This window comes from Rhinatrema bivittatum, chromosome 7 (assembly GCF_901001135.1).
Source record: "Rhinatrema bivittatum chromosome 7, aRhiBiv1.1, whole genome shotgun sequence".
NCBI classification, from domain to species: domain Eukaryota; kingdom Metazoa; phylum Chordata; class Amphibia; order Gymnophiona; family Rhinatrematidae; genus Rhinatrema; species Rhinatrema bivittatum.
This window is the reverse complement of record NC_042621.1, coordinates 99,586,197-99,599,140: the sequence shown is the minus strand read 5'-3', so window position 1 is coordinate 99,599,140 and position 12,944 is coordinate 99,586,197. Positions and strand designations below refer to the sequence as shown.

General features: G+C 41.5%; 1 protein-coding gene across 1 annotated transcript in view; it reads right to left on the bottom strand.

The window, feature by feature from the left end:
- The window catches only part of HSD11B2 (hydroxysteroid 11-beta dehydrogenase 2), a 247,551-nt gene that overhangs the window by 30,245 nt on the left and 204,362 nt on the right, over positions 1-12,944 (bottom strand). The window contains exon 2 of the mRNA XM_029608800.1: positions 1,637-1,849. Within this exon, the coding sequence (XP_029464660.1) occupies positions 1,637-1,849 (213 nt within the window). The remainder of the gene's footprint in view (positions 1-1,636; positions 1,850-12,944) is intronic.

Genomic DNA, 12,944 nt, shown 5'->3' with positions numbered 1-12,944 from the left:
ACTCTTGCCATAGGTCATTGCCTTTTTTAAATTCCACCTGGTTTTAATTACTCCTAGCATCTGCCTTCTTACCCCTGATGTGGATGAAGCAAAGTTTCCAGTAACCTGGAGTCCACCCTCCTGGAAAGCCCCTAACCTAGCTCTATCAGGAACAACAGTTTTAATTCTCTGTTTTTCCACCTCTTCAACTTTCTCTTGGGCTACTTTGTGAATCTTCCCAATTTGCCTCTGCTCTTCACTCACTTTGGCAGTCCCGGCTGTAGTGACATGGTCCATGGGATCACAAAGCTCTGTGTGTAACTTTATCTGGATATTCAGGAGGACTTACCCAGATACGTCTGCCACATAACTCTATCTGGCTAACTTTAGGACAGATATTTTTCAGACCAGGCTTACGCACATAATTTTAGCTGCTTAGTGCTCAGTGTCTTTGTACATAGGCTAATGTTTAGCCCTATTCCCGGAATGCCTCCAGTATTTTATCCAGATCTATTTTGTGTACACACAAAAAGAAAAAAAAAAAAAAAGAAAAACTACCACGTTCCTCGTCTGGTTCACACCTTGCCGTGTTGTACTGCCCAGCCTGCTCAGAGCACTGGGCTGCTTGTGCCATTGTTACCGGTGCCCTTTGCCTCTCTTATGGTGCTTTGGTGAGTTCCTGACACTATTGGCACTCTTGTGCCCCCTCTCAAGGTGCCTTGGGGGGGGTTCCTGCCTCTGCATGGGCTCTATTGACCCTTCATAATGCATTAGGAGGTTCATGCCACTGTTGGTGCTGCTTTGCCCCTCTTTTGATGGCTTAGGGTGTTCACGTTACTGTTGATGATGCTTTGCCTCTCCCACAATGCCTTGGAGTATTCTTGCAGCTCTTGGTGATGCTTTGCCCCTTTCATTGTGCCTTGCACTGTACATGACACTGTTTATTCTGCTTTGCCCTTATCAAGGTGTCTTGGACTGTTAATGCCCCTGCTGGTGCTACTTTGCCCCAATCTTGGTGCTTTGGAGTGCTCTTATCTCTGCTGCTGGAATATGCCTGCAAGTTTCATTAAACTTGGACAGAAAGCTCCAGTGTTCTATCCCAAAACAGGATGTGTTGCTTCCCCATTGACTTTAATGGAAAACAAATGAACAAATAAAAGGAACAAATAAATACATTTTTTGGCTCTGAACCAAAGGGAATGAATCATCAAACCAGACAAATCAAAATAACGAACCAAACTGAAAACCTTTATCCATGCACATCCCTAACACTAACCCAAAGAAGTTTGTATCCCCGGGATCTTATCTCCACAATAGTTGTATTGGACTATGGCCAGCCAGTATACTATGGATAAAGTCTGTATATTTTCTGAAGAAATCAGAGAATTCAGGAGTTTTTCTATATGTCACTGAGAGATCTGAAAAAATCTGGACTCTGGGAAACCGAAAAAGAGCTCTGGTAGTGTCCAGAGGAGTTTGATATTATACCTGTGCTCCATCGAGAACCCAAACAACAACAACCAGAGAAGAGGCATCCTTAGGAGTTACTACTGCCTCTGTAATGATAGATTATTATTGGTTAAGTGAAAGATTTCTTGTAGTTCATTTACCAAAAGCAGAAAACTGCCTACATATTCTCCTGTCTGAAATTCCTCACCTGTGCCAATTGTCTGTGACTTTGTTAGCTGTAGGGCTTTTTGGATGTCCTTGGGCTTTGTCAGGTCCACTTGAATGAGTTTAAGCCTGTCAGAGCACATCTGCTGAAGTTCCTTCGCTCCAGGACCATCTACATTCAACACACTAGCAATGACTTGAAATCCCATGGAGTCCAATTTATAGGCTGCTGCCTTCCCAAATCCCGAGTCACAGCCTGGAGAAAGCAACAGAAAACAGATGCTCATTACACGCAAAATGGCAAACCATCACTCCAGATTTACTAAAGCCGCGATATGGTGAATTAAGCAGCATCTAACACATTAAATGCCGTTTATCATGCGATATCACCATATTGCGGCAATATCACACAATATTGCAGAACATTTCCTCCCTCTATGGAAATAATCTGCTTTGGATGCATCTGCATGCATAAAATGGCCTAATACATGCAAAGCAGCTTATGCATAGGCAATCCAATGCTAATAAAATAATGCGGCTGACTTTCAAAAAAAAGTCAGCTGCATTATTTAATCTCATTTGAGGGAGGTGTGTTTAATTTTCCTGAAGGAATAATCGGGCCGCTAAAATGGGTGCCCGATGCTCCAACAGGAAAACTAAAGGCCAAAGTTCCCGATAAACAGACCCCCAAAGGCCATAAAAAAATCACTCTGTGGGTTGACGGTGATCCCCAAGATGGCACTGGCTCCCCTGAAATGATGTATAGTCTCCCCCACCCCAAACCCCCAAAAAATAGTAATCTGGTGGTCGGGGGGGAGGGGGGGCGGCATGTGGACTCCCATACTCCCCCCCACCTCCTGTAACTCAAAAAGGTGTCCTTGATAGCCTGCTGAGAGCCTGGGGCACCCCCTCACCCTGGGCTCTGTTGGCACCATTTTTCAAAATTGTGCTGTCCTGACCTTTCCCCTGTCACATGACAGAGGCAAGGTCAGGTCAGCTTCATTTTGAAAGAGGGCACCACCCAGAGCTAGAGGGCGCCCCGGGTCCTCGGCTGACTATCGAATAGGGGGGAATTAGGGGTGGGAGTCCACCTGCTCCTCCTCCAAACCACCAGGGCATTTATTTTTGGGGGTTGGGGTGAGGGAGGGTCTAGACACCAGGGATTTTTTAAATATTTGGTACGGGATAGGGATGGGCTAGGCTGGGTCAATGGGGCTTTTGATTTTAAAAGGGAGGGGAGGCGAAGGGAAAAGGTTATTGCCATGCGTATGGCATAAAGTTTTTGTTTTTTTTTTTCATTTTGGGGGGCGCCAGTGCCACCTCAGTAAGTGGCAGAGTGGTGAGCAGGAGTTGCCATTGACCCCTTAGGTGATTAAAAAAAGGCCATTTTTCAGGCAGCTGGCCCTTTAAGCTATGTTGGCCCCAGCCAAGGTGGGCTGCCATCACGTGGGAACAACCCATACCGTGGCATGATTTTTTGTTGCACATTTTTGCCACAATAAAAAAATTGCACCACTTAATGCTGCAATAATTTGTTGGGGAAAGGCCAAATATTGCAGGGATGCCCCTCCCCCTGTGATATATTTATTTATTTATTTATTTCACGGGCTTATATTCCGCAACTTCCAAGGCTTTTGTTCAGGCGGATGTTTGGCCCCTCCCACAATAAACTATCACAGCTTACTACATCTCCAAGTTTCCTGTACCTCAATGACTGCTGACGTTTGGTGGCAATAATGATAGAGAGAATTGACTTCTTCCAAATTTGTACTAATACATAATGGTTACCTCTAGACCAGTGGTCCCCAACCCTGTCCTGGGGGCCCACCAGCCAGTCGGGTTTTCAGGATACCCACAATGAATATGCATGAGAGAAAATTTGCATGTTATGGAGGCAATGCATGCAAATTTTTTCTCACGCATAATCATTGTGGATATCCTGAAAACCCGACTGGCTGGTGGGCTCTCAGGACAGGGTTGGGGACCACTGCTCTAGACTGATCCTTTATTGGAGCCAAGCATGACTTTTGGCTTTTGGAAGCACTGATAAGTCTTTCATTTAGCCCAGTGGCAGCAATTTCTGGTCCTGGAGAGTGACAAATAGTCCAGTTTATGACATATACTTGATCTGAAAACGTAGTCAATGTAATAATTTGATTTTCCTGGCCTGCTTCTGATGCTTAAGGCCCAGAGTTGGCCATCCCTAAACTCTTCCACTGCAGCCACCTGGATTTCTGGTTCTGCCCATGTCTCCTGGCTGATATCAGACAGAGGACATTTAGTTGCATGCAGTCTTAGATTTCATACACAGACGTAATAGTGATGTTTCAAAGTGTGTTTCGAATCACATGTGTTTGTTTTTTTCCTTGCTATGTCTATGTTGTACAAAACCTTTCAATAAAAATAATATAACAAAAAAAAACAAAAACAAAAAACACATGCCCTTTCTGTGACTCTCAGGCCTCTGGCTCCATGTTCTAGTATTGTATGTACTTGTATTGTATGTTTTACTATTGCATGTGTTTGCCACATTTTCCATGTCATGAACATTTTTTTTTAATGCATACGGATTACAAATTCTAACTAAATAAATAAAACAGCAGGCACCATTCAGTCTCTTCTGTGCTAAGATCATCTCTAAGACCTGAGCTTTACTCTGAGGGAGTGGTACAGATTGTAAAGCTCAGTAGGTATGGATGGGCAGACTGGATAGGCCACATGGTCTTTTTCCTCCATCATGTTTCTGTAAGATTAAATCTGTACAATATGGGGATTTATTAATGCCCTGCCACCTTGCCCCCTTCGGTAACATCTTTACATTACAACCATTGCCAACTCAGGAGGATTAAACTGCCACAATTCTAAACTAGTCAGTCATTTGGAGTCGGTTCCTTTTTTAATCTCAGTAACTTTTGACTTTTTTTTTACCAGTATAATTAACATATAAAAAAAAGAAAACAATGTGAACCGCAGTTCTAGAATACAGCTCTATCAGGATTATCATTCTCCAATAAAAATGATAAACATAACATTGTGCAGCTAAAGAATAATAATGAATCAGTGAAACCTCAGTAGGATGCAGTATTTTAATGTATTCTTATGCGGTTTTTTTGTGAATCCCTAATACATTTACAGGTTAACCTTTTCTGCCATTACTATTTCATATTTATAGTTCCACCATAAATGTTCACCAAATAGCATAGGACACAACCAACTGGATAGGATAACTTTACATGCAATGGAAATGATTACATCCAATAATTTCCTATGACTTCCTGTAAGCCAATCCTTAAAGTCTAACTATTTTCCTATCATTATTTATAGGAAATGTTTTGTGTCTATTTAGAATTACTCTGGGCTCCATATTCAAACATAGCCAGATAAGTAAGTTAGCTGGATAAGACTTATCCAACTAACTTACAAGGGATATTCAGCAGCACGGCTCATGCTGCTGAATATCCCTGTAAAAGTCCCTAGTTAACCAGATACGTTTTATCCAGCTAAGGTTAGACCTGCTATTGAGCACTTATCTGGCTAAGTCGTTGGCCGGATAGGTGGTGAGCAGGATGTGAGCAGATTGGGGAAGAACTTTTTATATATTTAAGGGATAATTTTAAAAGCCCTGCGCGTGAAATCTGGGTCATACACGCATGGCTGGACCATGCACAAGCCTAAAAAGCAACAAGGTAGGCAATCTAAAAAAGCCGTGAGCAAAGATGCCAAAGAATGTCTTTTTCAATGTGTTTAATGGCTGGAGACGTATGAAAACAATAAAACCGCCCAACTCAGGCCGAGTTTCGCCACTTCCTCGTGGCTGCCTCAGGGGCTATGAGATAAACATACATATATAAATAATGAATAATTTGATAAATAATGAATAATTTGAAATCATATATAAATAAAAACATATATCAAAATGTAAAAAAATGGCATAAAATCAATAACATATGAAATAAATAAATAAAAACAGAATCAAAGACCTCACATAAAAAATGAATATGAAACAAGGAAGTAACATAAAGACATATCATTAAACCATGCAACTTAAATGTGGGAGCATATAGGCAACATCAATCTAAAAAAGAGTAAAAAAGTGTGTGGCATACCTATGTATATTTTTTATAAAAAAAAATGTGTGGCAGACCTATGTATATTTTTAAAAAAACAACCAAACCACGTGTAAAAGTAATCAGATTGGTGACAGAGTTGACAATGTATTGAGTTAATACTTTAAAAATAACTTGTCACACCTTAACAAAGAACAAGTAACTCATAAACTCTTGATGGCTCCATGCACTATAAAACTATTGAATATATACGATTAGTTTGGCATGTTACAATCAATTTTTGTCTTTCATTTATGAAGTGCACATTGTTAATTATTCATTGGACACGTTTCCCTTTCTTCTTTTGTTTTTGAGATGCGCTAAGGTTTTACCCATGATCGTTTAAATGTTGTTACTTTGCACTGCCGCTCAAGATTGTCCGTTCACGCTTCAATAATGCTTTTTTTATACTTTTTCACATTCGCTTAGTTGCACATATAAGAACATAAGAACATGTCATACTGGGTCAGACCATCAAGCCCAGCATCCTGTTTCCAACAGTGGCCAATCCAGGCCATAAGAACCTGGCAAGTACCCAAAAACTAAGTCTATTCCATGTTACCGTTGCTAGTAATAGCAGTGGCTATTCTCTAAGTCAACTTGATTAATAGCAAGTAATGGACTTCTCCTCCAAGAACTTATCCAATCTCCTTTTTTAAACACAGCTGCACTAACTGCACTAATCACATCCTCTGGCAAAAAATTCCAGAGTTTAATTGTGCGTATGGTCCTATTGTCTTTTAGGTTTTTCATTCATATTTAACAAGTCAGCTATACCTCCGTTAACAGCAATATATTTTTTAAAATAATTTTTTATATGTCTTACAATACTCACAAATTATTGAATATATATGATGAGTTTGGCATGTCACAATTACTTTTTGTTTTTCATTTATGGAGTGCACAGTCACTTTTTGTTTCCTTTCTTCTTCGTTGTTTTTTTGAGATGCGCTAAGGTTTCACCCATGATTGTTTTTTTCCTTTTTTGATTTTTTGTTTTTCTGATTGTTCACCTAGGAGTATCATGTCAGCATTTCTGTAGTTGCTAAGCATAGGGTTCATATTAAGACCTAATATGGTTTGAATAGTTTTTTCCCCCTTTTTTCACATTTTTTTCTACTTCAATAAGTTTGTTCAATATGAGGCACCATCAAGTGCATGGAGCCATCAAGAGTTTATGAGCTACTTGTTCTTTGTTAAGGTGTGTCTTTTACAATATTTTCATTGACACATTCACTTTTTTTTAATGGTTATTTGGTATGCATCCACATTTTGCCTTTCACTTGTTTTATTTCTCATATCTTTTAATAGATACGTCCGTGCTGCGGATTCTGTTTGATCACCCATAGAACAATTTCAAATTTGTTTCAAATTTGATAAGTTATTTTTAAGGTATTAACTCAATAGATTGTCAGCTCTGTCACCAATCTGATAACTTTTACATGATGTTGCCTATATGCTCCCACATCTAAGTTGCATGGTTTAATGATATGTCTTTTTGTTATTTCCTTGTTTCATATTCATTTTTTATGTGAGGTCTTTGATTCTGTTTTTATTGATTGATTTATTTATTTCATATGTTATTAATTTTATGCCATTTTTGAAAAAGACATTCTTTGGGCCATGCACGAGCCGCAGGGATTTTCAAACGCCCGCAGCCATTCGCAAATCTCCTGGTATCGGAAGAAGAAAGGGTTCTCGAAAAACGGGCGGGCCAGAGTTGGGGTCTGGGCAGGCTGGGACAGCACCATTAAGGCACTGTCCTGCTGAAGCCCATGCCAGGAACAACAGCCATGCCGATTTCATAACATGCACGCGTGCCGGGAACCGCACGCACATGGACGCATGCTCATTCCTTTTAAAATCAACCCCAATGTGGGGGGATCAGTTGGCAGGGGCATCAACAATTTTCGCTCAGGGTGTTATTTGCCCTAATTATCCACCCTATATGCAGGTATAATTGCAAGTGTAGTGCCACTACATTCATTATTTTACTCTCAGATAGGCTGGGAAATTTGGAAGGGGTAGCCTAGTGATTAGGGCAGCAGGCTGAGAACCCTTGAAGTCAGGATGCAAATCCTGTTTCTCCCACTAATACTCCTCGTACCCTTGGGCAAGTCATTTCACCCTTAATCACCACCAGTGCAACTTATTTTGTAAGTGCTCTCGGGCAAGGAAATGTCTGCTGTATCTGATTTGTAACTTGCCTTGAGCTTGGATTTAGAAAGTGGAGTAATTAAATCTAAAACAAACAATTACACGTGCAACTTTATCCAGAGTGGAAGCGGCATTCTCAGGCTCAGAGGTGGGGGAAAAATTTGCATTTCCAGACATACTTTGCAATTTTAAGAAGTATGCATGTATGTTTTCCGTGCAAAGTAACAAGTGCAAATGTGTCCAGGTAGTCTTCTTAGGTAATTTTCAAAATTAAAGTAGGCATAAAATGTCACTTTGGAAATTAATATAGGGGTAGATTTTCAAAGGGTTGCGAATGTAAAATACGCGCGCAACCCCCGAAAACCTACCCCTGCCTCCCCTGCACGCACCGAGCTTATCTTGCATAGGCTCGGTGGCGCGCACAAGCCCCGGGACGCGCGTATGTCCCAGGGCTTGCAAAAAGGGGCAGAGGCGTGGGTGGTTTGGGGCGGGGCGGGATCTGAGCCTCCAGGCACAGCGACCATTTGCCGCTGTGCCCGGGATTGCGGGCCGGCCGGCGGCTGGCGTGCGTAACTTCTTCAACAAAGGTAAGGGGGGGTTCTAGGTAGGGCTGGGGGGCGGGTTAGGTAGGGGAAGGGAGGGGAAGGTACGGGGGGGGGGTGGTGGAAGGAAAGTTCACTCTGATTTCGGAACGGCCTCGAAGGGAACAGAGGCAGGCTGCGCGACTCGGCGTGCGCAAGTTGCACAATTGTGCACCCCCTTGCGCGCGCCGACCCTGGATTTTATAAAATGCGCATGTTATAAAATCGGGCGTAGATTTTTTTGTTATTTTTTATTTAAGACTTTTATATACCGACAATCGTTGGGAACATCTCATCAGTTTACATGAAAACGAAATGCAGCAAACAGGCTTTACAAATAACAAGGAGCGGGGATATATAAAATTTTATCAGTTAACATGTGAACGAAATGCCGCTACCTGGCTTTTAGAGGTAATAAGGAACATGATAAATGTTACTACGGACGGGGGACCGTAGTAAGAAAAATTGTACAACTGTTATATCAAGAACTATGTAACAGGATTTTTACAACTGTTATATCAAAACTATGTAACAGGAATTATATCCAGTTTTATATAAAAATTAGGGTGATAGGTAAGCAGAGCAAGCTGGGGGAGTGTTTTGCGGGGAAAAGTATACACAAGAGATCAAGGAAGGGAAAAGGTGGGATAGGCATGGGTGAACAAATCTGCGCCTGCGCGCAGGTTTTTAAATCTGCCCCTTAATGCGGGTAAAGCATTCCCCTGGAATCTGTATCAATGCGGGCCCCTCCGAAACGAACGCCTTAAAAGCATCTATAAACTAGCAATTAAACAAACACTGGTTGATGCTCTAACTAAAGCAATACATTTTTACTATGAATAACCTATTACCTTTCCAATAGTTCGTGATCTGCATGCGTACAGTAGCAATAAATCTTATAACGTCACTGTACACAAAGAAGATAATTATTTCCCTCACTACACTATGTAAACAGAAAGCCAAGGACTCAGGTGATAAAGAGGGAAAAAAAACCATTAAAATGTCAAACTGTTTTCCTTCTCATGGCAAATACAATTCTCAGCCTTCTCTACCCCTCAGGCATGTTGTGGGATATAAAATATTTGCATGTATCTGCTTGCGGCCACATACGCACGTGCTGTATATGACGCTCTCCTTCTAGTGCCTCTGCATGCATAATTTTACCTGCAGTGCGAAGAGGCGTTCCTGGCAGGATTGGGATTGGGGAGGTGTCCGTGCTTATGTACATACTTTTGAATTTTCCAAAGCATGCGTGGATATTCCCCCCCCACCCCCCCCCCCCCCCACCCCCCCACACACACAAAATTGTAGGTGCGGATATGTACGGGTGGCTTTCCCGAGATAATTTCCAATGTGGATGCTTTCCACTCGAAAACTGGGGCAAAGGCCACAGGGAAAAAGCACCCATGGACTTCGCACCAATGCGGGCAGTTAAAAAAATTACCCCCCAGGGAGGTTCTGCAGGTAAAGCCGTGCTTTATGGGTAGAAATGCCCTTTTACAAAATTGCTTGGCCCACATTGATAGGGTTCATATATAACTGTACCAGGACTGAACATGGCACCCTTGGGGGGGGGGGGGGGGTGGAGCCGGGGAGGGGTTTGAACTTACTGTGCCATGCTTTTGAATTTTAAAAAGAATGGTTTGTACGTTTTCAAGGAAAATCAATGCAGATATTTTCGCTGCTCTAACTCATGTGGATAGATTTGGTTGGATAATTTTCAAAACAGACATTTACAGACTGGTGTAACTTCGGCTCATGTTTGCCAGCTCACTTACGTATGATGCTACAAAATTACCAGCTTAATATCTAAAAGCCACTGTATGAATTAGGGTCGTTAACTAGCTCCGGATGTTCGTGACAGGCTGGTCTACTTCCGATTTTACCCCACTGAATGTGGGAGCTTGTCATAAGAACATAAGAAAATGCCATACTGGGTCAGACCAAGGGTCCATCAAGCCCAGCATCCTGTTTCCAACAGTGGCCAATCCAGGCCATAAGAACCTGGCAAGTACCCAAAAACTAAGTCTATTCCATGTAACCATTGCTAATGGCAGTGGCTATTCTCTAAGTGAACTTAATAGCAGGTAATGGACTTCTCCTCCAAGAACTTATCCAATCCTTTTTTAAACACAGCTATACTAACTGCACGAACCAAATGGGTCAGTGCTCACCAAGAATTGCAAAGATGGAGTTACATAGGAGTTATTTTTTAAAGTGAAGTTCGTTAAAGTTATTCATTGAAAAGCAAAGGAACTAGTTGCAATTACTTCTAGTAACCCACATATCTCCTCAACGTAATTTTATGGTGGGTATGAACTGATAATACTAAAAATACTCTTGGCATTTGGCTTATAATAAACAAACAAATCAAAACTAGTCGAATCCCAGACTGTTTTTAGCTTCAAGAACTGTTTTAAAAAAGAGGAAGTTTCACGTTTTAACAAAATGCCTTTTTTTTTTAATGTGTTTCCGTTATTAGAATGAGGGGATTTTGGAAATTGAGGTGTGTTTATATATAAAATGTGTGTAAAAGTTAGTGTTTATGAAAAAAGATAAAGTGTTTTCAGTTACCTAGACAGAAAAGTAATCAGTTACATCAATTACTCATATTGCTTTTCTTCTTAGGGCCATGGATAGAGAACAAAGAACTACAAGTCCCTGTATGCAGTGGGGTAAAACCAGGACTGGCTCAGCCTTGCCTGAAAATCTGGAGCCAGTTGAACCCCTTCACTGAAATGTACTGGACGGATGACCTAAAATCCTAACATTGTTCCAATGGCTGCAGCTGTTTGCTTCTTCCGAGTCTCCTTTTAAGCTTCTTTATGATTTAAGGGCCTGATTTACTCAGGCTGTTCTCCCATTCTATGTCTATGGGAAAAATTCTTAGTAAATTAGGCTCTTGGGGTTGTTTCTTTTTTTTTTTTTTTTGCAGGTTCCAATGCCTGTGAGAGACTGCTCTCTGCTTTGTTCCCTCTCTGCTGGGAGGGCAGAAACCTCATTTCTGGGGTTTTTGGTTTTTTTTTTTTAATTTCTTGGGCCGCCTCGCAACTGACCTTTAACATCTCTGTAAGTGAGACCAAGGCAGCCATGAGCTGCTTAAACAGTGGGTGGCGGGTCCTGTTTTCCCTGCTTCACAGATGAGCAGACGGCTAATGCTGCTTCGCTTGTATAGTTTCTGTTTCCTGACATTGGGACTGAACTGAAAAGATAAAACTTCAAACTACCACCTAGGAGCCATTTTTCCTGCACTCTCTCGCTGGAACCGGATTGGGACAAGTTTTATCTTGCTCTGCTGACAGGCTTCACCCATAACCAGTTCCTTTTTTTTTTTTTTTTTTTTTTTTGAGTAATTGATGTAACTGATTACTTTTCTGTCTAGGTAACTGAAAACACTGTATCTTTTTTCACAAACACTAACTTTTACACACATTTTATATGTAAACACACCTCAATTTCCAAAATCCCCTCATTCTAATAACGGAAACACATTAAAAAAAAAAAAAGGCATTTTGTTAAAACGTGAAACTTCCTCTTTTTTAAAACAGTTCTTGAAGCTAAAAAACAGTCTGGGATTCGACTAGTTTTGATTTGTTTGTTTATTATAAGCCAAATGCCAAGAGTATTTTTAGTATTATCAGTTCATACCCACCATAAAATTACGTTGAGGAGATATGTGGGTTACTAGAAGTAATTGCAACGAGTTCCTTTGCTTTTCAATGAATAACTTTAACGAACTTCACTTTAAAAAATAACTCCTATGTAACTCCATCTTTGCAATTCTTGGTGAGCACTGACCCATTTGTTGCAGGGTTGGGGAACACAGATTCTGTGATGGGGACAGGACAACTTAAAGGGATGACGCTTGAAAATAACCAGTCCACACGCAAGGTGTTTTGTTCCAAACAAAACTAAAGTTTACCGATCAAGTCAAAGTTCACCAGCTACAAAACTAGGCACAGTCCAACGTACAAAAATCCAAGACAAAAAAACAGTTCTTCAAATTCCACACAGGCAAGAAAAGTATTAGCACAAATCCTTCTGCAGCTTAAGTACCGTTTCACAATAGGATCCCAGGGTCCTCCCATAAAGGCCTTTTTACCTTCAGCTCCGACAAGAAATCCTCCGGCACCCCTCCCCCCCTTTTTTTCAACTCTAAAGTTACTCACTAGTGGCCGGCTGGTGAATAATAGTCTGCTCCCCGATTTATGGCTTACATTCCTCCTTCGTCTACTCTTCACCCATCGTGCAAGAGAGCACCCTCTTCTCAGGATTCAATGGACCCCCCAGAGCAGGGCCCAGCACCTCGGCTGCTCTCCCCGGGTCCCTTCAAGACATCGCTCAATTTTCTTCTTCCCTCTAGTGACTCACTAAATCACCCTTTGGCGTGGAAGCCTCCTGACCCACCCTTTAGGGCTGTGGTCTTCACTAGTTTTCCAGAGGGGGGACGGGACAACAGGGCTGAAGCAGTGCTGGCTTGGGGGGAGTCCCCCTCTCCCATGTTGTG